General features: G+C 34.2%; 1 protein-coding gene across 1 annotated transcript in view; it reads right to left on the bottom strand.

Moving 5' to 3' along the window:
• STAG1 (STAG1 cohesin complex component) overlaps positions 1-26,975 on the bottom strand; it is a 346,671-nt gene that overhangs the window by 108,154 nt on the left and 211,542 nt on the right. Inside the window, exons 8-11 of the mRNA XM_069473208.1 lie at positions 18,538-18,689; positions 16,561-16,634; positions 6,735-6,858; positions 269-367 (exon numbers count right to left, since the gene is read on the bottom strand). Of these exons, the coding sequence (XP_069329309.1) occupies positions 269-367; positions 6,735-6,858; positions 16,561-16,634; positions 18,538-18,689 (449 nt within the window). The remainder of the gene's footprint in view (positions 1-268; positions 368-6,734; positions 6,859-16,560; positions 16,635-18,537; positions 18,690-26,975) is intronic.

Genomic DNA, 26,975 nt, shown 5'->3' with positions numbered 1-26,975 from the left:
CCATAACTTACAAAATTAATATATTTATACAAAGCTGTACATAAAGAAAATTTTATTTCAAGCAGAAGAGCCTTCTTTCAAAGGCAATAAATAAGAACTCCTGTTGGCAGTATCTTTCATAAAGCAGAGACTAATTCAACTATTTCATATGGGTTTACTTAAAGAATATGAACTAAACACTTGTTATGATAATGTCATTTGCTAAACTAGCTATAACTACCACTTGTAAAGTAAAAAATAAAATAAGCTCATCATTCTTGATGCTTACCTTGAATCGGTTAGTGAATAGCTCCAATTTGGGGAATAATTCTCTGTTGGTATATAGACTCTGTAGAGCTTTTAGACACTTTAGCCTGACTTCCCCTTGCTTCAGAAATACAAATAAAAACACAACAGAAGCAGTCAATTCCATGCCACAAGGGTTAAAACAATTTTTAAGTTTATATGAAGACTAACATAAATTTTAGCTTAACCATTCAACTTACTTCATACTGTAATTCAACATAGGATAGGATTTAGCAAATGTATAGTCTATGTTGTACTTATATTTAATAAAAATTCACTAAAAACCCCTAGTTACTTTAGAATAAGCTTCATGTATCTCAAACATTTATCAACTCTGACTTATAATGCAGTATATCCTATATTATCCCATGGCACTTAGAATTTTTAACCTATGATTATAATTAGAAAAAGGTATGCTCATTTGCTCTTTATGTAATTACTGAACAATCTTGCAGAAAAACCCAATTTTATATTAAAGGGTTATCATTTATTCATGCAACAAATATTTACTGGATACCATTTTTGTTCCAGGGAGAGCAGTTAGGAAAACAGAAATAGCAGAATGTTTAAAACAGAGGAAAACAGTAAATTGAGGAGTCCTGAGGGTGCTATTTACTAGTGGAGTATCTTTAAGTCATTAACTTGGAGTAGAGGATATTGGTGTTCAAAGTACATTCAGAATCATCTAGAAATCTAGCCAACTCTCTCAAAGGATTCAAAGGAGACTGAAGTTTCTATCCCCCCAAAGAAGCAATGTGTAAACATCTAAGTTCTGGAATCAGACAAAACTAGATTTTCTTTCCAGTTCTACACAGTTTGTTAGCTACATGTAAGATGGAAAGTATATTAATCACTTTGATATTCAGGTTTCTCACTTACAAAATTATTGCAGGGAGTAGATGCAGAGGTATGCTGGTAAAAGTTTTAACAATCAGCTCTGAGGAATTGAGCCCTGAATTGCTACATTTGCAGATTTCTGCAAAGTAAATTGCCCCTTCATGGCTAATATCAAACTACTCTATGATATGTCACTGAACTCATTTATGAAGAGATCCGCATAACCACTCTATTGCAAGCTGATTCAAGCCAGCTCTAGCACATCATGAGATGTGCTATGAGATGGTGTGATGTTTGCTGGTAAGTCTCTAGCACGTAGGAAGAATCTGAGGTACATATGGCAGATGCTATTGATGCCCCACACAGATTCCCTTTACAGGGTAATTCTTTAGCCTCTGCCTGTGTTGACTGCTAATGGTTCATATTTGCAACTTTCTCTGAAGAACTCACCATGGTTACAAGAACCATCTAGAACAGAGATTCCCTAGGAGGTTATACTCCATTTTTCCTCTCCTATTCACTCTCTTCCCCTCTCTCAGGCTGAGGCCCATAGCCGGTGTAGAAAGATAGAAGGGTAACACAGCCCAACCTCCTTGCATCTGGACAGGATAACCTCAGAGGTGCAGCTTACTCTCCAAAGCTCCTTGTGAGATCAGGCTGAGACTAGACTTCTCCTGCAACCACATTTTTGTTAGTCTCTTTCCTGTTTTATCAAATTTTCTCACTTTCTTATATGCTAATGCTGAGATTACAAACCTTAATCTATCACTAGCACAAAAATACCTGACTCAGGCTTGGCATCTAGGGAATGTGACTTAAGACTTCTGGGGCCAAGAGTGGTCCTAGGAGGCAGATTTCAACGAGATTCTGGGGGTGGATTATTTGAAGGCTGGATTGCTAGGAGGAAGGACCCAATGGTGATAGGTGAAGTACTGATAGTTCCTGACACAGAATAGCAGTGTATAGGATTTTCACCTATGAGTGAAAGTAGATGTGCATTAGCTTGTGCAACATTGCTACCTTTGAGGGAGCAGGGTGAATGGTAACTAAAAAACTGTGGAATTGAGTGGCTACTGCTAAGTGTCACTGAGATGCTAAAGAGAAAACGATAGGCTCAGGTTATTTAATCACCAGTTCATTAGCAAGTGTTGCCTCTTTGTTCACATTTAAAGAGACCCTTATCTCCTGCAGATAGAAAACTGTTTATACTGAAGACCAGGCTCAGTATTCAACTTTAAGAGTGGTAGAGTTTAAGAGATTCTGCAACTCAGGCAAGTCTCCTTTGCCAAAACCAGGGTCGTGATAGGAGAGAAGTGAAGTCTAAAGGATATCTGGATAGATAAAGCTGAGAATCTTGAACTCCTAGGTTCCTCTGAATTTGTGTGTCTGAAGATATGAATCATATTGCCTTGATAGGGGCTAGCATGTTTCCTGCCAACCCTACCCTTTGCTAAAAGACTACACGGAAACCTCAAATGAGGCAGGTGCCTTAAGGATAATGCCAATAGCCCTCCTCATGATATACACAGATCTCCCCTCCTATCTCCAGACTAAGGTCAAACCTCAGCATAAACCACATGGAGAATTTGGTTCCTGGTGGTAGTAGAGATGTGAAGATCCCAGAATAGCAGACATAAGGTAGCATCACCTGACCAGCAGATGCAAGAGGTGGGAGATAATAATAATAATAATAATAATGGGCAACAAGGTTAAAGGGCAGCCCTGGGGATCTATGGAACTGGCTCACAGGATATGGCATTCCAGGAGGCAAGATATGTAAAGCAAATAAAAGTATTAATATTATGTAATATATATAATGAAAAGAGATGAACAATGGATGAGCAAAAGGCTGAGGACAGTTGTCCCAATGTACAGTCACAATCCCAAAACTAAGACAGGATGACCAACTTGTCTCCAACTGTAGACGTGAAACTAATGCCAAGAAAGATGAAATTACCTCATCTAAATCGACACAGTAAAGACAGGTAGAGCAAGGACATGAATTGAGTTTTATCTTTACTTTATCCAGTGATGTTTACCAATCAACCACCTCTCCTCACAAACCTTGGTTCTTCACCTATAATGCACCCTGCCTACACTACAGGAACTTAACAATTGAATAAGATGTTATCCATGAAAGTATTTTAGAAAACTGTAAAGTATATTATAGGTACAATGAAAACTCCAATTGCCCTTTTGGTAGCTGTTCTACTCTGGGGCTCTACTATACTCTGAAGCTATTTTTTCTTACAGTACCTAAGTGCTTTATTGTTTCCACATTACAAAAAAGCTTGCTCAAATCTAAAGGCTATTTAACACAGTGCCTATGGCATATTAGCTGATCAATGAATATTTCTGAGTGAATAACTATATAAACTTTTTTTTTATATTAAAAATATTTTTAAATTGAGACAGAGTGTGACTCTGTTTCATGGGTTAGAGTACAGTGGTATGATCATAGCTCACTGCAACTCCTTGGCTCAAATGATCCTCCTGCTCAGCCTCCTGAGTAGCTGGGACTCCAGGCATACACCACTATTGGTTGATTTTTCTATTTTTTGTAGAGGTGAGGTCTCACTCTTGGCTGAGGCTGGTATTGACCTTCTGACCTCAAGCAATGCTCATCCCCCGCCCCTGCCTGCCTTCCAGAGTGTTAGGATTACAGGTATGAGCCACTGCTTCTGGCCAAATGCTAATTGTTGTTAACATGAACATGTACATTATGAATACTTAGATGAGAATAAGGTGAAAGAGTTAAAATGAACCAAATTCAGGAGGGCTGTCAAAAAGTGGCTGTGTTTGCATGTGGTGGGAAGAAGGAAGTAGAGAGAAGGAATAGTCTTGAGAGGCACAGAGTTATATACAGAGCTATAAAGACTTTTGGTGAATGTAAGAAAAATAGAGTATGGGATGAGTCAACACAAAGAAGAAGAAAAAGTTAGTGGGGTAACTAAAAATAGATCCTGTGAAAGCACCACAGAGATTTTGATATGGGGAACCAAGCATATGCAAGAAAGTATAAGAAGAAATGTGCAAACAAGGTAAAAGCAAAAGCGGTATGGAGCAGAGCTGATAAACTACAATGCCCACAGAAAGGCAATCTGGTGTCATGAATATAAATCCCAAAAGAAATTAAGATATTTAGCTCAGAACAGAGACTACCATTGCTGTATTTAAATTCGGCCTATTCTGTATCACTCGGAAGAACAGAATTAAAACCACTGGATAGAGAACTTAGAGAACAACCACTTTAGTTGTTAAAGTTTTGTCTTCATATTGCCCAAAACTTATAACTTATATTTTTAAAAAGAGTTATTTTATTTATGAAGGTAGACTAGGTTATAACCTCTATAATTCTAAAATCAAAAACATAAGTTAAAATTCTAAAATCAGTTCATTTTCAGTTCATTCAGTTTTATCAGTTCATTTGAAAGAGGCAAAGAATGAGTCTGAAGGCAGAGGTCATAGCGGATAGTGGGGGTGGTTCCAAATAGAAAACTAAAATAAGAGAAGTCAAATGACTATAGTTCTAAGACAAAAAGGTACAAAAAGATTACAGTGGGAATGACCAAAAAAAAAAAGTTTAGAAAGTTTAGAAGAGATTATTTAATACACCCTTTTCCAAATAAAGTAATTAGAGTTAAGAAGTTAAGAGAGATTTATAAAATTATTCCACCGAATACAGTACTTATGATTTTATAAACAATGTACAAGGGAAACCTATATATCTGCCTTTATCTAGAAAGAGGATTTTTACAATTTAGTGGTATTTTTTTGTTTATGGTTGTTGGTTTTTTGGTAAGCCACATCAAATCAGTATTTTTCTCAGAATTTGTGGTCATACATGAAGTTCTGTTAAAACTGATAACTGTTATATAATAATTCAGAAGACTATTCTATTAGGCAATAGGGGAAAAACTGGGATGGTATTGGTAGGGAATACAAATGTAGGACTTTAAATCCATGCCTACTAAAAAAATTGTCTTGTTGAATTTAGGAGTGTGTGTGTGTGTGTGTGTGTGCGCGCGCAAGAGGGTGCACTGTATAATTCTATATTCTCTCACACTATAATAAAATCTAATTGGATCAACCTGAGATGTGGTTTAGATGCAAAGGTCCCAATTCTCTACAGAAGGATTAGACAAATCCTCATGGAATCTAGCTTGGGAGTTACCACCGTAGAGAAAAGAACATGAATTGGAGAGGAAGATAGGTAGTCACAAAAATTAACTATATACTAATAGGATTCTCCTTAAAATGAGGTTGGGTGGCGAAGAATCCCTTTTTATCGTCAACTAAAAATTGATAATTGTATAGTTGAGCAATCAACTATAGTGATGATCTGACCTCTTGTAGCAAAACTGGCCTATACAAAAAAAAAAAAAAACCAGCCCTGTAAAATTCCCTTGGGACCTTTAATTATAATTTATGTAATCTTTTGGTTTTCAAAACTTTGACGATAAGTCTTAGCATAATTCTATATAAAAAGTAAAAGCTATACATGCTGACAGTAGTGATAAGATAGTAAATGAGTCTTTGCCTTTAAAATCTAACAATATAATTACATTAAAAATATGTTTTCTAATAGCTATGATTCTTTTTTCCCCCCTAAGAGACAGGGTCTTACTCTGTCGCCCAGGCGGGAGTATAGTGGCATGATCATAGCTCACTGCAGCCTCAAACTTCTGGGCTCAAGCCATCCTCTTTGCCTCAGCCTCCTGGGTAGCTGGGACTATAGGTGTATGCCACCACGCCCAGCTAATCAATCTATCTATCTATCTATCTATCTTTCTTTCTTTCTTTCTTTCTTTTTTTTTTTTAAAGACGGGGTCTTGCTGTGTTGCCCAGGATGGTTTTGAACTCCTGGCCTCAGGCAATCCTCCCACCTTGGCCTCCCTGAGTGCTGGGATTACAGGCGTGAGCCACTACTCCAGGCCAGCTATGATACTTACAATAGTTCAAATGGAATATAACAATTTAAAATAAATTGTTATCAGATTTCTATATTTAGGAACATCTGGCAGTTCAAGTAAAGGAATATCAGGTCATTTTACATAAAAAATTCCAATAATTTATCACTTGTACGCTTGGTTATTCTAAGATTACTTATTTAGTACTTGATGTGGGATTCCTTTTAAGGTCAGAGCCTTTTCTAAGAGGTTAGAGGTTTAAAATGTTTTTAGATCAAATATTCTAGAATCGAACAAATCTATCCAACTCTGATAAAACACCCTGTGATATGACCATAGAAAATTCAAAGCAAGAAAGCTTATTTAGATGTTATATATTAAGAGAAATAATCTCCTTCAATTCAGAACTAGAAAAAGAATATAACTATCTTCTTAGGACATTGTATTTTCTTAAAATCTTAGCTATACCAGGTTGTTAATCTTCAAGACAGCACTGTAACCAAGTAAGACAGGATCTTCACACATGGACCAACGTCTCAAGCTTTATCATGGTCATTAAGTAAATAGTTATTCAGTTGCACCATCTTTAATATCCATATTATTACAACTCTTGAAAAATCAACTATTCATTTTGATTGCTAGTATTCTAATATTGAGACAAGCATATTTTCCATCAGAGTTACTTAGAACAACGTAACTTACCCTGTCATGAAGAGTCCAGCCAACATATTTTAGGTAACTGTCATTTAGGAAGGCATCACTATACATTTTCATCCACACTCCAATTTCTTCAATACAAATGGCTCTAATCTCAGCAATAGCATCACTAGGAGGAAAAAAAAAGACAAATCTTTGATAAATATACAAAGGTAGAATGTACTCATACTTTCAACAAGCAAAATGTTATTTCTAATGCTATATTTGTATTTGCATTCTCAAAGTCCTCCAACATGAATACCTTCTGTTTTGTATATATCTTCTATAAAATACAACTAACAAATACCAAACTGAAAGAAAAGCTTCTCCACAACATCTTATTTTGGCCCAACAGCTCTATTTTGATTGGGCTAGAAATAGTTTGTGCTCCATTGAGTCAGTGTAGAAAAAACTCATAATTCACATAGCATCAAGTAGAATACAAAAAAATAATATTATCTCAGTACTGGGGGAAAACTGGCCTTAGACTAAATGCTGCTCCGGTCTACTTAACAAATATTAAAAAAAAGTCTTGAAAGAATTAAACATAACCATGTTTCAGAAAAAAGTAGAAGAATATTTTTAAGAATATAAAGTTACTCAGCACACAACAAGGCAAAAAGCACAATGTCTGACATCCAATAAAAATTGTCAGGCATGCCAAGAAGCAGGACAATGACCCATTATGAGAAGAAAAACCAATCAATACAAAAAGAACTAGAAATGGCACATGATAAAGCTAGTAAAACAGGACACTAAAATGGAATTATGACACAATACATATATATTCAAGAGGTTACAGGAAAGCATAGAATGTTAAAGAAAGACACAGAAGAGATAAAAGAAACATGACACCAAAAAACATCATAACAGAATTGCTTTAAAACAAATGATAAAGAGAAAAATCTTAAAAGCAGCCAGAACAAAAAGATAAATTAACTACAAAGGATACAAGAAAAGAATGACAGCAGATGTCTTTATAGTAGGCAATAATGAAGGCAGAAACAGAGGATCAATTCTTTTAAAGAACTAAAAAAAAACCCCCAAAAAAGTCAACCTAGAATTCCATACCAAGAAAAAACATCTTTCAAAACTGAAGAGTGAAGTGGTTGGGAAATTCTTTTTGCTAAAAAACAACTAAAAAAAAAAAAAGAAAAGAATTAAAAAGATAAAAACAATCATTTCAGTTTTCTGGAAATCAATAAAAAAAAATCAAAAAGTATTTATCCAGAAAAAGCTGAATTTTGGCTAAAACTGCTGAAAGTCTATGGTGTTCTGGCATGGAACTAATTCCTTCAAACACTGTAAAATCAAGATCAGTAGGTGTGATAAGATAGAGTTATCAGGGTTGGAAAAGCCAGTGAAAACCACCAGCTTTAATGCTGAGGGAACTGACTTGATGGGAAGCCAAGTTCTAAATACCTACCCAAACCCAGGGAAGATGTCAATAAAAGAACAGCATCTACAGAAAATGAATGGGGAAAAATCAAAGCTCTGGTAGGCATGAAAAGAAAAAAGAAAGTATGATTCCTATTCAGGAATTAAAACCTCAACAGAAACTATCTCTGAGTGGGTCCAGATGTTAAATTTAGCAAACCAAGATTTTAAAGGGACTCTAATAAATATAATCAAAAAATTAAATGAAATCATATTTAAACAATTAAATGAGAATTAAATATAAATGCAGCTATGTTTAATTCTTTCAATAATGACAATGATTCAACCAACAGAGAATCAGGATAAAGAAATAGAAACAATAAAAATAAATCAACTGAAAAGTACAATAATAGTAAAATAAAAAACTCATGTATAGTTTCAACAGCATATGTGAGTTATCAGAAGAAACAGTGAACCTGAAGAAAGGCAAATAGAAATTATGCAAAGAATAGAGGTAACAAACACTGCATTGAAGAAAAACTAAGAGAGCTCCAGAAACCTATGTAACAACATCAAGTATACCAGTAAAAGTGTTAAAGAAATCCAAACAAAGGAGGGAGAGAAATGGTAAAAAAAAAAAAAAAAAAGGAAAAGAATTAAGGCCTAAAAACTTCTGAAATTAGATGAAAATATTAATCTACAGAAGATACAAGAAACTTAACAAAATATTAGCAGGATAAACCCAAAGAATTCCATGGCTAGACAAACTGCTGAAAGCCAAAGAAAAACTAAAAGCTGCAAAGGAAAATGACTCATAATGTAAAATGGAACACTAGGATTAAAAACTGAGTTTTTAATCAGAAGCAATAAAGTCCAGCAGATGGTGGAGTGACACTGAAAGTGTCACATTGAAAAATAAAACTGTGTACTAGGAATGCTATATGCAACAAAACTATCCTTTAAAAAATGATATTAACATAACAATTTTTCCAGATAAAGACTGAAAAAACTAGCTGCTAGCAGACTTGCCTTACAAGAAACACAAAAAGAAGTCCTTCAAATCGACAGGAAATAACACCATACAATAACTCAAATCCATAGTTAAAAATGAAGAGTACCAGAAATGTTAAAAAGAAGGTAAATATAAAAGAAAGTACAAATATTTTTTCATCTCTTGATTTTGTTAAAAGAGATAAAGATGGTATACATTATCATTGATAATGATAACACTGGGTTAGTAATAAATGTACACAAAATATATATGACAATAATAGCACAATGAAAGTACAAGAAAACGAAGCTATGCTAGAGCAAAGACATTTTGTGAAATTAAGTCATGTTAATGGGATGTAGTTTGTGATAATTTATGATTCATATTTTAATCCCAAGAACGACTATCAAGAAAATAATAGAAATTGCATTAAAAAATAAGATCCAAATACATGCTTTCTATAAGAGACATAATTCATATTCGAAGATACAAATAAGTTAAAAATGAAAGGACCATAAAAAATATACCATTCAAAGAGTAATGTAACAGGATAGCTAGACAGGGTAAATTATTTCAGAAAAAAAGTCTTTTAGACATACATATTACAACATAAGGAATTTCATAATAAAAAGATTAATAAATTAGGATGACAGAACAGCGGAATATATTCTCTTTATATTCATGTGAAATATTTTTTCCATAATCTATATGGTTGGTAAAAACAAGTTCCATAAATGTAAAATGGCTGAAATCCCTTGAAGTATGCTTACTAACTAAAATAGAACTAAATTAGAAATTAATAACAAAATTTTAGAAAACCTCCAAATATTGGGAAATTAAACAAAAGACAAAAATAACTCATGAGTCAAAGAAGAAATCACAAATAAAATTAGGAAATATTTTACAGTGAATGAAAGATAACAAAAATACACACATCGAAAGTCAAGGTATCTGCCCATCAGTACGTGAGTGGATTAGTAAAATGTGGTATATGTATACCATGGAGTATTACTCAGCTATAAGAAATAATGGTGATATAGAATCTCTCATGTTCTCCTGGAGAGAGGTGGAACCCATTCTACTAAGTGAAGTATCCCAAGAATGGAAAAACAGGCACCACATGTACTCACCAGCAAAGTGGTTTCCCTGATCATCACCTAAGTGCACATTTGGGAATAACACCAATTGGGTGTCGGGCAGATGTGTGGGAGGGGCAGGGGAGGGGATGGGTGTATATCCACATAATGAGTGAGACGTGTACTGTCTGGGGAATGGACACGCTTGAAGCTCTGACTTTGGGGGGCGGGGGGGAGGCATGGGCAATATACATAACCTAAACTTTTGTACCCCCATAATATGCTGAAATAAAAAAAAAAAAAAAAAGTCAAGATATGTCACCAAAGCAGTGCTCTGTGGGAAATTTTTATCTTAAAAAGGGGGATAAGAAAGGAAGATATAAAATAAATAATCTAAGTTTCCACCTTAAAAAACCTATAAAAATGAAAAAATTAAAACCAAAGCAATCAGACAGAAGGAAATAATTAAGACTGAAACAGAAATCAATCAAACAAATCAAAAATAAAAAAGTAAAGTCAATGAAACTAAAATTCCTTTTTTATAAAGATCAACAAAAATGATAAGCTTTTAGATAGACCGATCAAGACAAAAAAGAGAGGACTAAATCACAAAATCAGGAATGAATAAGGGGGCCGGGCACAGTGGCTCACGTTTGTAATCCTAGCACTCTGGGAGGCCGAAGTGGGTGGATTGCTTGAGGTCAGGAGTTTGAGACCAGCCTGAGCAAGAGTGAGACCCCATCTCTATTAAAAAAAATAGAAAGAAATTATCTGGCCAACTAAAAATATATATAGAAAAAATTAGCTGGGCATGGTGGTGCATGCCTGTAGTCCCAGCTACTCGGGAGGCTGTGGCAGAAGGATTGCTTGAGCCCAGGAGTTTGAGGTTGCTGTGAGCTAGGTTGACGCCATGGCACTCTAGCCTGGGCAACAGAGTGAGACTCTGTCTCAAAAAAAAAAAAAAAAAAAAAAAGAATGAATAAGGGGACATCACTGCCAATCCTACAGAAATTAAATGGATTATAAGGAAATATCATGAATCACATTACACCATCAAATTTACGATTTGCAGGAAATGATAACTGCCTATAAAACAAAAATTACCAAACCTGACTCAACAAGAAATAAAAAATCAGGATAGATCTATTAATTGAATAGTAATTAAAAATCTTTACACAAAGAAAAGCCTAGGCTCAAAGAGATTCCCTAGTGAATTCTATCAAATATGTAAATAATACAAATCTTTCATATGTTATTTCACAAAACAGAACAGGAGGGAACACTTCTCAGTGAACTCTCTAAGGCTAGTTTTCAGATTACTACTCCTTATGAAAGTAAATACAAAAATCCTTAGCAAAATATTAGGAAACAATCTATAATAGTAACATATAGAAAAAAATAATATATCATGACCATGTGGCATTTTTCCCAGAATGCAAAGTTGGTCTAATATTTAAAAATCAATTAATGTAATACACTGTATTCATAGAATAAAAGAAAAAAACCTGCATGATTATGTAAATAAAAACAGAAACAATAAAGAAAGAAAGAAAGTAGGCTGCGCATGGGGACTCACGCCTGAAACCTAGCACTTTAGTAGTGCAAGGCAGGAGAATTACTGGAAACCAGGAGTTTGAGACCAGCCTGGGCAACATACTTAAGACCCCATCTCAACAAAAACAGAAACATTAGCCAGGCATGGTGGCATAGTTCCAGCTACTTAGGAGGCTGAGGCAGGCAGATTGCTTGAGACCAGGAGTTTGAGGTTGCTATGATGTATGAGGTGAGCTATGATGATGCCACTGCACTCTAGCTTGGGCAACAGAGTGAGATCTTGTCTCAAAAAAGAAAGAAAGAAACTAAATATATACAGATAGAAAGTAAGAATTAAAATCTTCTTTACTCACAGAAGACATGATCCTGTATGTAGAAAATCCTAAAGATTCTACCAAAACCAAAACCAAAACCAAAACCAAAACTCTATCACAACCCAAAACTACTACGAATTTTTTGCAGGAATAAAAAAAAGTCAATTATATTTTTATATATTAGCAAAGAATAAATCAAAATAATTTTTAAAGAAATCCCATTCATAAGAAATTTAAAACCCCTAGAAATGAATTTAACAAAAATGTAAGATTTGTATACTGAAAATCATTTAAAAATGCTAAGAAAGCCTGGGTAAAGTGGCTCACAACTGTAATTCTAGTACTTTGGGAGGCGAAGGCAGAAGGATCACTTAGGCCAAGAGTTCAAAACTATCCTGAGCAACACAGAGAGACCCCGTCCCTACAAAAAAAAAAAAATTTAGCCAGGTGTAGCAGCTGCATGCCTGTAGTCCCAGCTCTTCAGGAGGCTAAAGCAGGAGGATTCCTTGAGCCCAGGAGTTCTAGGTTGCAGTGAGTGATGATGACACCACTGCACTCTAGTCTCGGCAACAAGGCAAGACTCTGTTTCAAAAAAAAAAAAAAAAAAAAAAAATCCAAATCAAGTGGAGCTACCATCTATATTCATGGACTAAAAGATTCAATATTGCTGAGAAGAAAATTCTCTCCAAATTGGTCTGCAGGTTCATAAATCCCTATCAAAATTTCAGACGCTTTCGTGCAAAAATTGACAAGCTGACTCTAAAATTTATATAGAAATGCAAAAGACCTATTGTCAAAACAATTTTGAAAAAGAACAAAGTAGGTGGACTTATACATTATCTAATTTTAAAAGCTTACTTTAAAGCTTACTTAATGCGGATGAGAATAGACAGATTAGAAAATACAAAAATAAAACCGTGCCTTTATGCTCAGTTCATTTTCAAGAAAATGCGTCAACAATTCAATTGAGGAAGGATAGTCTTTCATTAAATGGTGCTTGGACAACTGAATATCTATATGCCAAAAGCAGACTTCTGCCCTTGTATGACACGATATACAAAAATAAACTTTAAAAAATGGTTCATGTATCTTAACAGAAGAGATAAATGATTAAACATCTAGAATAAAACAAAGAAGAAACCTTTGGCTTAGGCAGGTATACACATACACAACACCAAAAGCATGGTCACGTAAGAAAAATGGATTAATTAGACTTTTACAAATTGAAAATGTTTGCCCTTTAAAAGTCACCATTAAGAAAATAAAAAGAAAGTCACAGACGGGGGGAAAATATTTGCAAATTGTGTATCTGATAATGGGCTTGTATAAGAATATAAAAATTATTCTTATAAAAACCCTTTCAATAATTGCTAGAATAAACAGACAGAAAATCAGTAAGGATAGAGAAGACTTGTAAGTACAACACTATCAACTAATGTGACCTAACTGACAGAAAACATTAGCCAACAAAAGTAGAATATACTTTTTCTTGAGCAAATGAAAAATTTATCAAAATAGACTGTACTGTGGGCCATAAAACAAATCTCAATAAATTTTTATGAAAGTATTCAAATCATACAGACTATGTTCTCTGACTACAATGGAATTAAATTAGAAATCAATATCAGAAAGATATCTGGAAAATTCTCAAATATTTGCAAACTATTAAATAAATACCATGCTTCTAAATAATCCATGGGTCAAACAGAAAATCAAAAGGGACATTGGAAAGTATTTTGAACTGAATGAAAATGAAATACAACATACCCAGATTTAGGGGAAATAGCTAAAGCAGTGCTTAGAGAAATTCATAGGAGTAAATTCCTATATTAGGAAAAAAAAGGGCTCAAATCAATAACCGTAGGTTCCATCTTCAGAAATTAAAAAGGAAGTAAAACTAAAAGCGAGCAGAAGAAAGGAAATGTTTTGAAAGAGCAGAAATCAATACAATAGAAAACAAAAACAACAGAATAACTCAATGTAACCAAAATCTCATTTTTTATGAAAAAACAAAATCAGTAAAATCAGCTCCAGACACACTGACCAAAGACAGAAAAGAGAGAGGGAAAGAGGGAAGAGGGGAAAAAAGGTAAGGAGAAAGAAAGAGAGAAAGATATTAAAATCACCAGTATTATGAACAACTTTATGCTGATAATTGTTGAATATAACTCAACAACCTAGATGAATGTAACAATTTCTTATAAGACATAAACTATCAAAGGTTCTTTTAAAAAAAACCCAGATAACCTAAATAGCCCTAAATATACTAAAGAAATTTAATTTGCAGATAAAAATATTTCTACAAAGAACACTTTAGGCCCCACTGGTAAAACTCATACCTGAAGAAGGAATAACATCATTCTATTAAACTCTTCCAGAAAGCTAAAGAGAGAATATACTTCAACTCAATCCACAAGGCCAGTATTACCCCAATACCAAAAGCAGTCAGTGATATTCATTAAAATAAAAAATGAGAGATATTTATCTTCCTTGAATATAGATATATAAATTCTTAGAAGCAGCTAAGGAAGGGGTACAGTGGGTTGAGCCTGTAATCCTAGGTACTCAGGAAACTAAATCAGGAGGATTGCTTGAGCCCATCACTGAGCTGTAACTGTGACAATACCTTCCAGCCTGGGCAAGAGAGCAAGATTAGCACGGATAACGTATCATGATCCTGTGGGCTGTATTCTCCATCAATTCATGTAACATTTGAAAATCAACAAATTTAATTCTCCACATTAACAATCTTTAAAAAGAAAATCACATAATAACCTCAACAGATGCAGAAAAAGATTTGACAGATCCAACATCCATTAACTAATAAAAACTCAGAAAACTAGGAATAGAAAAAGCTTTCTCAATCTGATAAAGGGCAGGTATGAAAAACTAACAGCTAACACATTTAAGGATGAAAGACTCTTATTTTGCTTAGAGAAAGAATTCACACCAAAACAACAACAAAAAAAGCTAACGTACAAATTGTATGAATCCATTTCTGTAAAATTCTAGAAAATGAAAACAAATCAGATAGCATATTAATGACTTCTTGAGGACAACAGAAGAGGGAAATGACAGGATGGAAGGTAGGGAGAAATTACAAAGTGCCAAGAGAAAACTTTGGAAGATGATGAATAAATTTATTATCTTGCTTGTGGTAGTGGTTTTACAAGTGTATATATGTCAAAAGTCAACAAATTATGCACTTAAATGTGTAGTTTATTTTACATCAATTATACCACCATAAAGTTATAGGAAAAAAAGAATGCATGCTAGGTATATGGAAGTTCTTTTTCCTTTTAAAACAAATATGTCAATAATGTGTTAAAAGTACACTACGTGCAAGAAAGAGGCACGTAAAACTCCAATCAGAGAATTCATGCTAAACATAAAGGCCCTGGCCCCAAGTAACTTTTTATACTTTCAGTTAAACTGTTTAAGTTTTGTTAAAATAAAATATTAAAGACATATTAATATATACAGTCGTCCCTTGGTATACGAGGTGCGACTGTTCCAGGACTACATGCATATATCAAAATCCCAGCAAACTCAAGTCCCATAGTCAGCCCTGAAGAACCAGCATATACAAAAAAGTTGGCCCTCCGTATATAAGGGTTTTGCATCTCTCAAATATTGTTTTTTCAATCCACCTTTGGTTGAAAAAGAAACCAGCATATAAGTGGACCCTCACATGTTGTTCAAAGGTCAACTGTATAATGTTAATGACTTCCCTGTTTTAACTATCTCTTTGTATTAATTAGCTAACTATAGTCTCCTGGGTGTCCAAGAACAGTGCTTTTATTATATGTGTCTACCTACTTGTACATATATCATACCATATTTAATTAACAGATGGCAACAAGTACATGTATATCATTCATTAATTCTATGTGAAATATATGTTCTTTTATAATGTAGAATTTCAAAGGTTTTTAGGCCTCAGAGACACACTTAAAAACTCATTTACAATGCAGTATGACAAAAATATTTTGCTCACAGCTTCTACTTTCATGTGTATAGTTGAAGGTAAATAAGAGTGAAGACAGAAAGTAGTTGCATAATCTGCAGGGTGCCCTTTTCTGTCTTCTTTTCTCCCACCTTCAGAGGTATTTAGAAAAACAAAGATTATGGATTAAATTGACCATGGAACAAGATGAGTACCATAGGGCAAGAAGTAGGGCATTTAATTTCTTCATATGTGAAAACACCATCTTATTAAGTCTAAATTAATTTAACGATCATATTAATATTCCATCAGCACAAATGCAAGTACATAAGCTGCTTCCAATAGTATATACTCTAAATTTGGAAGTATATGACAGTGGTAGGGAGCATTTCAATTTCCGTCACAGTTGCAGTAAGACATTTAATTATTTAGCCAAAGTTGCCTTCCAGAAAATAAAACAAAACATAATAAAGGTAATACTTAGTAGAGTTTTATAGGTTTATAATTAGCTTGCGCTACAAAAAAGCAATAATTGTTTAAGTTAAAAACCTAAATGATTTTAAAAATCCCTTACCGGTATCTATGAACAAATATACCCTTAAAAATAGAGTTCATCATATTTTCAATTTCATCCTGATTTTCTTGCAGCTGAAATGAAAAAAATAATAAAAATTGTAAAATAGAATATTGACCATTTTATTTGGAATAAGCAGTTCCAACTGTTTTAAATTTCTGGTTATTCTCATTCTGGGTAGTTATCAACCTTTTTTCTCATTTGTGCAACAAATGTCTGAAATTACCAGTATATTTGCATTATTTCTACAGTTTTATCACATTGGTTTTAGACCCTCTCACTCTCTGTGTCTCTCTAGACACAAATCACACAATGATAAACAAGGAGGGGTTGTACAGCTAAGTGAGGTCCAATTCCTATCTCCAAAATATCAACTGTTCCAGGAGTACATCTCAATTTCTGTAACTCTTTTGTCCAAATCAGGTCCTTGGCTTGCTTTTGCCTTCCTTGGTAAAAAGGATTATCCCTGATTAACATATTGTACTCCTCCATCTAAAAGTAACTGAAAATAGGCCAAATTCCCAAAATAGGGGGCATAATAAAAGACAGAAAGGATCCTGGCCAGTAGTGTTACAATGTAGTAACTAAATAAGTAGTATATACAGCAAAGATACAAATTGCAGGCAATATTACTGATCAAATTGCAGATGAGTTTATTTCTATAAATTATCTTTTGTTAAAATTTTGCCTCTTATAAAAACAGAAATTGACTAGTTCCTTCCTTCATCCATTTGCTTTATAAATTTGTAATCTTATGGATAAAGGTTTGATTCATGTGATTTACTCACAACTCAAAATTAACAGAAGTATTGATACAAAATTATACTCAAGGTAAGGATTAATGGTTGCCAACATCAAAAAAAGTGTAACAAGTAAGCAGCATCTGATTTCTGATACTATAAGGTGGTCTTGCCCCCCATACCTGCCAAAAAAAATTAAAATTAAATTTGAAAACAAATCAGATAGCAGATTAATGATTGCTTGAGGACAACAGAAGAAGGAAATGACAGGAAGGGAGGTAGTAAGGAGAAATTACAAAGTGATATGAGAAAATTTTGGAAGATGATGAATAAATTTATTATCTTGCTGGTAGTAGTGGTTTGGAGACAGACATACAGGGAGAATATCATGCAAAGGTTGGAATTATGCTGCCACAAGCCAAGGAACTACCAGAAGCTAAAAAGAGAAGCCTAGACGAGATCCTTCCCTAACACCTTCAGAGGGAGCATGACTCTGCTAACACCTTGATCTTGGGCTTCTACCCACCAAAATTGTGCGATAATAAATTTCTTTTGTCTAAGCCATTTAGTCTGTGTATTTTGTTACAGCAGCTCCATCAAACTAATACAGTATGGGTAATAACTTAATCATAATGCTGCTTTTTGTTGTCTGTTATAATCCATTATTCATATGTAATTTCTCTGCAGCAATGTGATATTCTTTTTGTAAGTTAAAAGAAAAATAGTGCATATCTAAAATTTTATTTACTATTGGATAAACAAAAATGTTTCCTAAAAAGAACTCAATACAAAAACATTTTTAACACATATAAGAAAAAAGTAATGGTAAAACTGGGATCAATCTTATTCACATGAATGCCTTATACATCAGCTAACATGTAGCCTTTGGCTTTTCCCTGGAAATGAGGTTTTGCTGGGCCCCTGGTCTGACTTCAATACTTAATATGCTTTCTGAGCCCACAGCCTGATAACCTTTCTGAGTTGCTTAATTCCCAGATCACCTTCTTTCAAAAGTAAGGATGTTCTATGATTCTCTTCTGCTATCAGGTAGCCATTACACAATCATTGGTGAACGCTCCAGTTTCATTTAAAACTTTTTGAGATCAAATAATCTAATTAAAATAAATTTAAATAAATGTTAAAAATATACACAAATATTTACAGAGAACAAAAAAACTAATAATGTATTTATTATACAGTTACAGAATATAAGAGTAACAGTTGCCAGGAAATTTACCTCTTTGCGTTTCTGAAGTAGTAACTCCAATCTTTCATTGGCTCTCTTCCCAATCATTTTATTTCTCTCAGCTTCATACTGTCTCTGGGTATTATCCTGATGAATACTGAGGTTTAAGGCAACATTCACCAAAGCAGTCATGAGCTTCATGGCTATGGAATAAAAGAATATTATAATACTCATCACCCATGAATCAAACCTTTATCCATAAGATTACAAATTTATAAAGCAAATGGATGAAGGAAGGAACTAGTCAATTTCTGTTTTTATAAGAGGCAAAATTTTAACAAAAGATAATTTATAGAAATAAACTCATCTGCAATATAATTTTCTCTACCTCAGTCAAGAATTGCTTGGCTTTTAAACATTGCCTACTTCAAAGCAGCCTCATCTTAACTACCAGTGGGAAAGATTTAAGTAACATCATCTTCAAAAACCTCTCCCTCCACCTCCCAAATAGAACACCTTAGTGAGGGCATACTAATCAAAGCCAAAACCCCACTTCTGACCATCGGATAAAATTATAAATGTACATAAATGCATCCTTAATACCTTTACTTAGATGCAAAGATGTGTTACATGTTTATAATCAATTCATGATCTTTACCCCCAGATGGTCCTCTCCCTTTGTTCCTCATCTCAGTGAGTTGCACATCCTTTCAACCCCTGAAAACAAATACCAATCTTACCAAATTCATTAAATTCACTAAAATGTATTCTGTGAATTTCCAATGGACCAATCCTCCCCAGTCATAACAGTAATGTACTTTTTTTTTTAAATTTCAGGATATTATGAGGGAACAAACATTTTGGTTACATTTCATGACTTTGCCTCACCCAAGACAGGATTAGAGGCATGCCCTTTCCCTCTACAATGCTCACTGCATCCATTAGTTGTGAGTTTATCCCTCCAACCCCCTAATCCTTGGAGAATATTACTACTGTGTGAGCACCATAGTGTTGATCAGTTAGTGCCAATTTGATGGTGAGTACATGTTGAGCCTATTCTTCTATTCTTGTGATACCTCACTTCGGAGGATGGACTCAAGCTCTTTCCAGGAAAATATAAGAGGTGTTAGATCACCGTTGCTTATAATTGAGTAATATTCCATTGTATACATATACCAAATTTTAATAATCCACTCATGAATTGACAGGCACTTGGGTTGTTTCCACATCCTTGCAATAGTGAATTGTGCTGCCATAAGCATTCGGGAGTAGATGTCTTTATTATAGAATATCTTTTGCTCTTTCGGGTAGATGCCTAATAATGCTGTTGCTGAATCGAATGGTATTTCTATTTTTAGCTCTTTGAGGTATCTCCAAATTCTTTTCCACAGAGGTTGCACTAATTTGCAGTCCCACTAGCAGTGTAAGAGTGTTCCTGTCTCTCCACATCCTCGCCAGCATTTGTTGCTTTGGGATTTTTTTGATAGAGGCCAGTCTCACTGGGGTTAGGTGATTATCTCATGTACTTTTTAATGTTCACTTGTATTTGTAAATATTATTAAATATTTTCAAATTTCTGCTTCATGTCCTCTAACAAGCAGGTATGACACAAACCTCAAACTTTTGTCTATTCATACTTATTTTTATTATTGAGATAGTGAGAATATAGGAAATATTGGTAAAGAAAAAAGAGTTTATGCTGGTAAACATTAATATTATAATTTCCCCTTTTTGTTCCTTTTAGGTTATTCATCTGCAAATATGAATGTTCAATTATTAAAAACGAAAACTATTCAGTGCTTTAGAAGAACTGATTCATTTATCTGCGAACGTATCTATAACTAAAAACAAGCACGAATTTCTTTTAAAATTTTACTATTTCCCCTTTAAATACATATACACGTGTATATATATGTATGTATGTGTGTGTATATATACACACACACACATATATATATATATGCTATTTCTGTAATCTGTCTACACCCTCTCCCCCCCAATTTGTTATTCTGAAACTCTATCTACATTTTGGCCAGCTCTATGTTAATAGTGATTGCTACTGTCCTTAAACCAAAATATAAGACAAAAATCCTAAATATAAATGTATTTAAGTTAGTGACCATTTAGAAATACATTTAATGAAAATACTTCTTTTCCTGAGATACAGTGTCTCAAACATTAAATTGATAAATATTCTTGTGTTTTAAAATATAAGCTAGTGACTGGACAGTTTTATGTATTGCCAGTTGTAGAATATTTGACTGTATCATGAAGGTTTAAAAGTATCTTTTAAATGAATCTGTTTAAGAAAGGAGAATAGCTCAAAGACAAGAGGAATCTGGGGCATTCAAACTGCCCAAGTCAAGGATAAGACCAGCTTATCAGTGTTTGTGCTGAGCATACGAGGTGATACCCAATGGAGCTTAATTCGGTATATACTTTTAGATCTCTAAAGCAAAATGACTTGAAGATCAAGGAGTTGGAAGGCATTAAAATTAATACCAACCCTAGCTAGAAATCATCAGTGAAAACTGAGGTACAACAGTTTTTAAATTTAATGACTTTTACTTTTCAGCTATACATCTTCTTGTGAACTCACATCCCAAACTCCAACTGTCATTATATAATCACGTCCCTCCCAGCCTAGATATATAAACAATAAAAAACACACTGAAACAAACAAAACAATGATCAATGTATCTTCAGAAAAGTATTAGAAATAATATAGCAGTATTTACTCTCTAATGTAAAATATTTTCAACTCTGCAAAATTGGTATTTCACTGAAATTTTCATTTCATTAAGTAACACATAAACAAATAACTATTGAACACAGACTTCTAATTTAATGAGACAGATACAACATGGGGATTATGATGTTTTATTGAGTCCACTGACAAAGACTGATTTCTGCAAAGAATGAATACTTATTAAATTTTACTGGTATTACTAACAGAATAATTTTATAAATTAGTAATTCTACTAATCAAGAAATTCAGCCTTAATAAAGTGATATGGGCTTGGAAGTGGCTTCTTTTCTACCAATGAGAAGAATACTTCATTTAGTGTTCACATTTTAACTGCTGACTATACAATGGTGAACCTGTTCTAGTACAATGCTACTCAGAGTGTGCTCTGTAAATAGGTGACGATCACAAAAGGTTTATTACAAGTTCACTGTAAGTACAAAATTGAAAGTGTTTAAAAATTTTTATAGCATCTGACAGTAATCTTGTCTGTTGATTCTAACAATAAAATGATGCTAATAAACATATTTGTCATTTTTCTTAAGATTAATTTTATTACATTTACAAAAGAACTAGGTTGTGGCAGATTGATAATTAAAAACTGGTTGTTCATCATAGATAAAGAAGCATTTACTAGGTGCTCTTCCATTCATCTATCAATACAACATATACTGAGCATTGTTCTAGGTACTAGAGATACAAAGTAAACAAAACAAAGTACTTGCCATCATGATTTTTTACATTTTAGTAAGGAAAGACAACAATAAATAGGTAATATACAAATGAAAAAAACATGTCAGTTAATGATAAATGCTGTAAGGAAAATAAAGTGTGGTTAAAAAAATAAGATATGGTAAAAAGGTTAGAGTGAAGGGGGTGCCATTCAGCCTTGATAACGTGATATGGGCTTTGAAGTGGCTTCTTGTCTACCAATGAGAATACTTCATTCAGTGCTCACATTTTAACTGCTGACTATACTCTTTTTTTTTTTTTTTTTTTGGAGACAGAGTCTCACTCTGTTGTCCAGGCTAGCGTGCCGTGGCGTCAGCCTTGCTCACAGCAACCTCAAACTCCTGGGCTCAAGCGATCCTCCTGCCTCAGCCTACCAAGTAGCTGGGACTACAGGCATGTGCCACCATGCTCGGCTAATTTTTTATATATATATATTTTTAGTTGTACAGCTAATTTCTTTCTGTAATAGAGACGGGGTCTCACTCTTGCTCAGGCTGGTCTAAAACCCCTGAACTCAAACGATCCACCCGCCTCAGCCTCCCAGAGTGCTAGGATTATAGGTGTGAGCCACCACGCCTGGCCTAACTGCTGACTATAGAACGGTGAAACTTCATTCATGAAGGTCTCTCCTGAGACCTTGACATGAAGTGAAGAAATGATCACATGACTATATGGCAGAACAATGTTCCAGGAAGAGTTATAATGTAAATGGTTATGAGGAGGGCAGTCATAAAAGAGCAAGGTGTTTGGTGTGGCTGGAGCACACCAGAGGTCAGCAAAGGCAGGAGATGATACAAGGAGAAAATAAGAGGCCAGAGTACAAGAGTGCTACTAAAATCTGGTTAATTCATCCTCTGGTTAGGGCTCAGGAATTAAATATAAGTGGGGTAAGATCTCTAAAGAATGTGGAGTGATGAGAAATAGTCTGATTTACATTGTAAACTGCTATATGAACAGACTATAGAAGAGTAAAGGTAGAAGAAGTGAGACAAAATAGGAGCAATGAAGGAGAGCTAAAAACATTTTGCTCAACGTTTGCAATGATGATTCTTAAGTTTTTGGCCTCAAGCAACTCTTAGTGAAGCTGCTTAGATTAAGGTGGTAACAATAGCCAGAGAGAAATGGTTAAATATGAAGCACATTTTGAAGGTACAGTGGAAAGAATTTGCTAGATTATAATAAAGGAAATGAGAGAAATAGAAAGGGCAAGGGTAACTAGAAGGATTTTTGCTTATTAGCTATCTAAGTGAGGATGTCTAGATACACATTTGGGAGTCATTATTAAAGATATTGGCATTTAGAGTCATAAATTTAGATGGCACATCCATTCAATGGATAATTATTCAGCTATGAGAAAAAGTGAGGCATGATTTGTGTATTGTAAAGAAACACTAAGATATTTGTTGATGAAAAAATAAGATGCCTGACAGTGTATATATGCTATCATTTGTACAAAAGAAGGAATATTTATTTTCATGTGCCAGTCATCTTCTAAACTCTTTATACATACTTATTCATTTGTACCTCACAAGTCTATGAAATAAGTATTATTATTATTCCTGTTTTACCTAAGAGAAAACTGAGGCACAGATCAGTTAAAAGAGACTTGACAGTCATATAACCAATAACTGGCAGAGACACAATTTGAGTATAGGCAACCTTGCTCCATAGTCCAAACTCTTAACCACTACACCATATTGCCTCTCACTGAATGTGTAGTTGCTATTATATGCATAAAACATGTTTGGAGAGATATAAACGAAACTGGCAGGTTTTTTTGCCTCCAAGGAAGAGAATTTGAGGACTGAGGGCCAAGAGTGGAACAGTGACATTTCACCATATAAGATTTTTTACTTTCAATTTTAAATCATGTGACTATATTACCTCTCTCACCATCATTCTTTTCTAGTAAAATTAATAAAACCATGGAATTGGTTTTGACTAAGGAGTAAATAAAGACAGAAAAAGATCTCAATTTTGAATCCCAAAATAATTCAATGTTTACAATTTAGCTTTCTAAGATCCACCAGGACAATGTAGTATTCCAGAAAACAAGTGAAGACAGTGTTCCAAGAAGGAAAAAGTAGCTGTGTCTTTCCAGAGAAAGAAAGATGACAACCGGGAGCTGTTTATTGATTTGGACAATAAGAACATAATTGCTGATCTCAATAAGAAAAGAGGCAGGGAAGAGGTAATGATAGAATACCTGATTGGAGTAGGTTCAAAAAGAATAGGAGAAGGCTAAGTGGAGACAGTGAGTATCTGAGTTCTTGATATCTCAAATTCAAGACTGCACAATTTCTGCCTGAGTTTCAGCTTGCTGGACAGCCCTAGATTTCAAATTTGCCAGCCCCTACAAGTGTGTTGTACTATTTCATTGAACTAAATCTGTGTGTGTGTGTGTGTGTGTGTGTGCGCGCGTGTGTCTGTGAGGTAAGTATATCTTCTATTCTACTTCTCTGGGGAACCCAGACTGATACAAAGAGTTTCTAAAAATGGGAGATATTAACATTATACCATGCATATTGGTATAATGATAACTGTTCTCTAATAAAAGGAGGGAAATTGAAGTCAGGAGAGTGAGAGCAACTTGAGGAGCAAAGTTCTTGAGCAGATGAACAGGGATCAAATTCACTGCACAAGTACAAGGACCAATCTTAGATAGAGGGCACTGTAATGAGAGAAAAGGTACAGTATATGGGTACAGCTGTAGCTACATGGATAGGTTTAATCTTGAAGGATTCTCTTCTGACTATCTCTATTAAAAAAAACCAGATAATTAGCTGAGTGTGAAAAAGAGAAGATAAAAAATATTATTAATATAAGTCTGAGGAAAAGGTATGAAATAATTTTATAAGGATATGGGAATAAACCTGGAGTGGAATACTGTAATATGACTGCCAGGCAGCATTAAAGGTACACTTGAGAGAAAAATGTAAGCCCAGCCATCATAGTTATGCATTTTTCTCCGGCCACTTTCAGAGGCTCTGGTACAGGTATGAAGCAGGTGGTGATACAAGGTTTACCTAGGGAGTATAACGGATAGACAAAGAGATAAGGAAGTTGAGGGTATAAAAAAGGATGTGATGATAATGAACGATGATGAAATCCCAGAAGGGAAAGTGGAGGCAGTGAGGAAATGAAGGGTGTAAAGAACATTAAAAATACAGTGTCAAAGTATTTAAAGTCCCAATAGCAGAGAAACAGTAGTGGAGTGGAAACACAGAAGAAAAATGCTGGAACAAAAGAAGGGTTTGTCAGCAAGTGGGATGTTTGAAATTAAGACTGTGGACATTGACCCTTTTAATCAATATCCAACAATTTGCATTTCTATCTCTGTAAACACAAAACTGAAAACCAAAAAACTGCATTTATATTTAGAGATACCAACTGTACCTTTGAGAACTATTACTGTATACCCTAGAAACATGTTTGAGATAATGGGACAAATTAGATTTTTAACAGAGGAATGATTATATATTTAGTTTTAAAAAGCTCATTTTTTTAAAAAGGGAGCTTATGACACATTTTCAGTTTTCAAATGATAAAGAGTTAATTAATCCCTTAGTCTTTTAAAATCCCAAGAAAAATAACAAAAATAAAACAATTTTCATCTTCAATGAGCTAAGAAAATACCTGTAACCCCTAACCACAATATATGAATATGTATAGCAGGAGGATGAGCAGAAAGCATTAAAATCAAACAAAAAAGTAGAAGAAACTTAACAACCGTATCTATAAGCAACAAAAGCTATTTTGTTCTGTATAACCCAGACACAATCAAGAATTAGAAGTATTAGGTTCCATAGCAGATGAAATGAGATATGGTCTGAAAATAAGAGTATTATCTCAAAGTCTGTACAAAAAGCAATTAAATCCCCAAATCTATACTCTAACCTAGGCAGTCAATCAATTCCTCTATGACACACCCATCTTGGAAGTCCAGAAATTTATTTCCTGAAGAAAATAAACCAGAGATTTAGAGTTATCAGACATGTGTGTGAAGTGTGGAGTCCCCTGAGTGCTTTCTCATCTTACCAAATTCTGAAATGGCAAAGAACAGTCAAGCTTGAGTAGATCCTTCTGCAAGAAAGCTGAACTTCTCCAAGGAGAATAATTACCAATACCAACATTTCAGGGTCTACAATGGGGTCTAGCTGACCACTAGAATGCCCTACAGTGATGCTCACCAATCTGGACACCAAAGCCACTGCTCCACTGTAGCAGAGACACGCACATACCCCTCTGGCAATGAGCTTTTTAGTGTCTGACTCTCAACAATGACTTAGAGAGCCAAGAAACATCTTGGAGGAAAGTTTCCAATATGAAAAATAGTGATAAAAGCATCAAATCAGAAGAAAAGAGGTTAGGGCTGAGAGCAGAAGAAAACAGAGAAACAATTAACATCACCAAAGAGATAACAGAAGATATTACTTCTAAGAAACATGAATGTTAAAAAAAAAAAAAAAGTCTAGAATCAAAACGAACTCTTAGAAACTTGATAGTCAAAATTAAATGCAATAAAGTTGAGGAAATAACAAGAAAAGTGAACAGAAAAGACTAAGGAATGGAATACAAAAGAGAACTAAGAAACTCAAGATTAACTCAAGAGATTAACATCCAACCAATAGGTATTCAAGAAAGAGTGCCCAGGAGAATGAATAGGAAAAAAAAATACACAACCGGGTATGTCACCATGAAATTTCAGGATACCAGGAATAAAGAAAAAAAATCTAAAAGATTCCAAAAACAAGAAGTAGGATTAGAATGAGAACACTGGACTTCTCAAAAGCAACACTGGAAGCCAGGGCCAAATTCTGAAAGAAATGATTTTCAACGACAAAATCTACTAGGTCAGACCATTAAATACGAGGATACAACATACTTTTCAGACATGTAAAGTCTCAAATACATACTTCCCAAATATCCTTTTTCTCTGGAAGCTGTCAGATAATATGCTACACAAAAAGGAGAGCATAAATTAAGAAAGAAAGAAAACAAAAGATGACAA

This window comes from Eulemur rufifrons, chromosome 7 (genome assembly GCF_041146395.1).
Source record: "Eulemur rufifrons isolate Redbay chromosome 7, OSU_ERuf_1, whole genome shotgun sequence".
Lineage (NCBI taxonomy): Eukaryota > Metazoa > Chordata > Mammalia > Primates > Lemuridae > Eulemur > Eulemur rufifrons.
The sequence above is the reverse complement of the archived record's forward strand: the minus strand, read 5'-3'. Positions and strand labels throughout refer to the sequence as shown.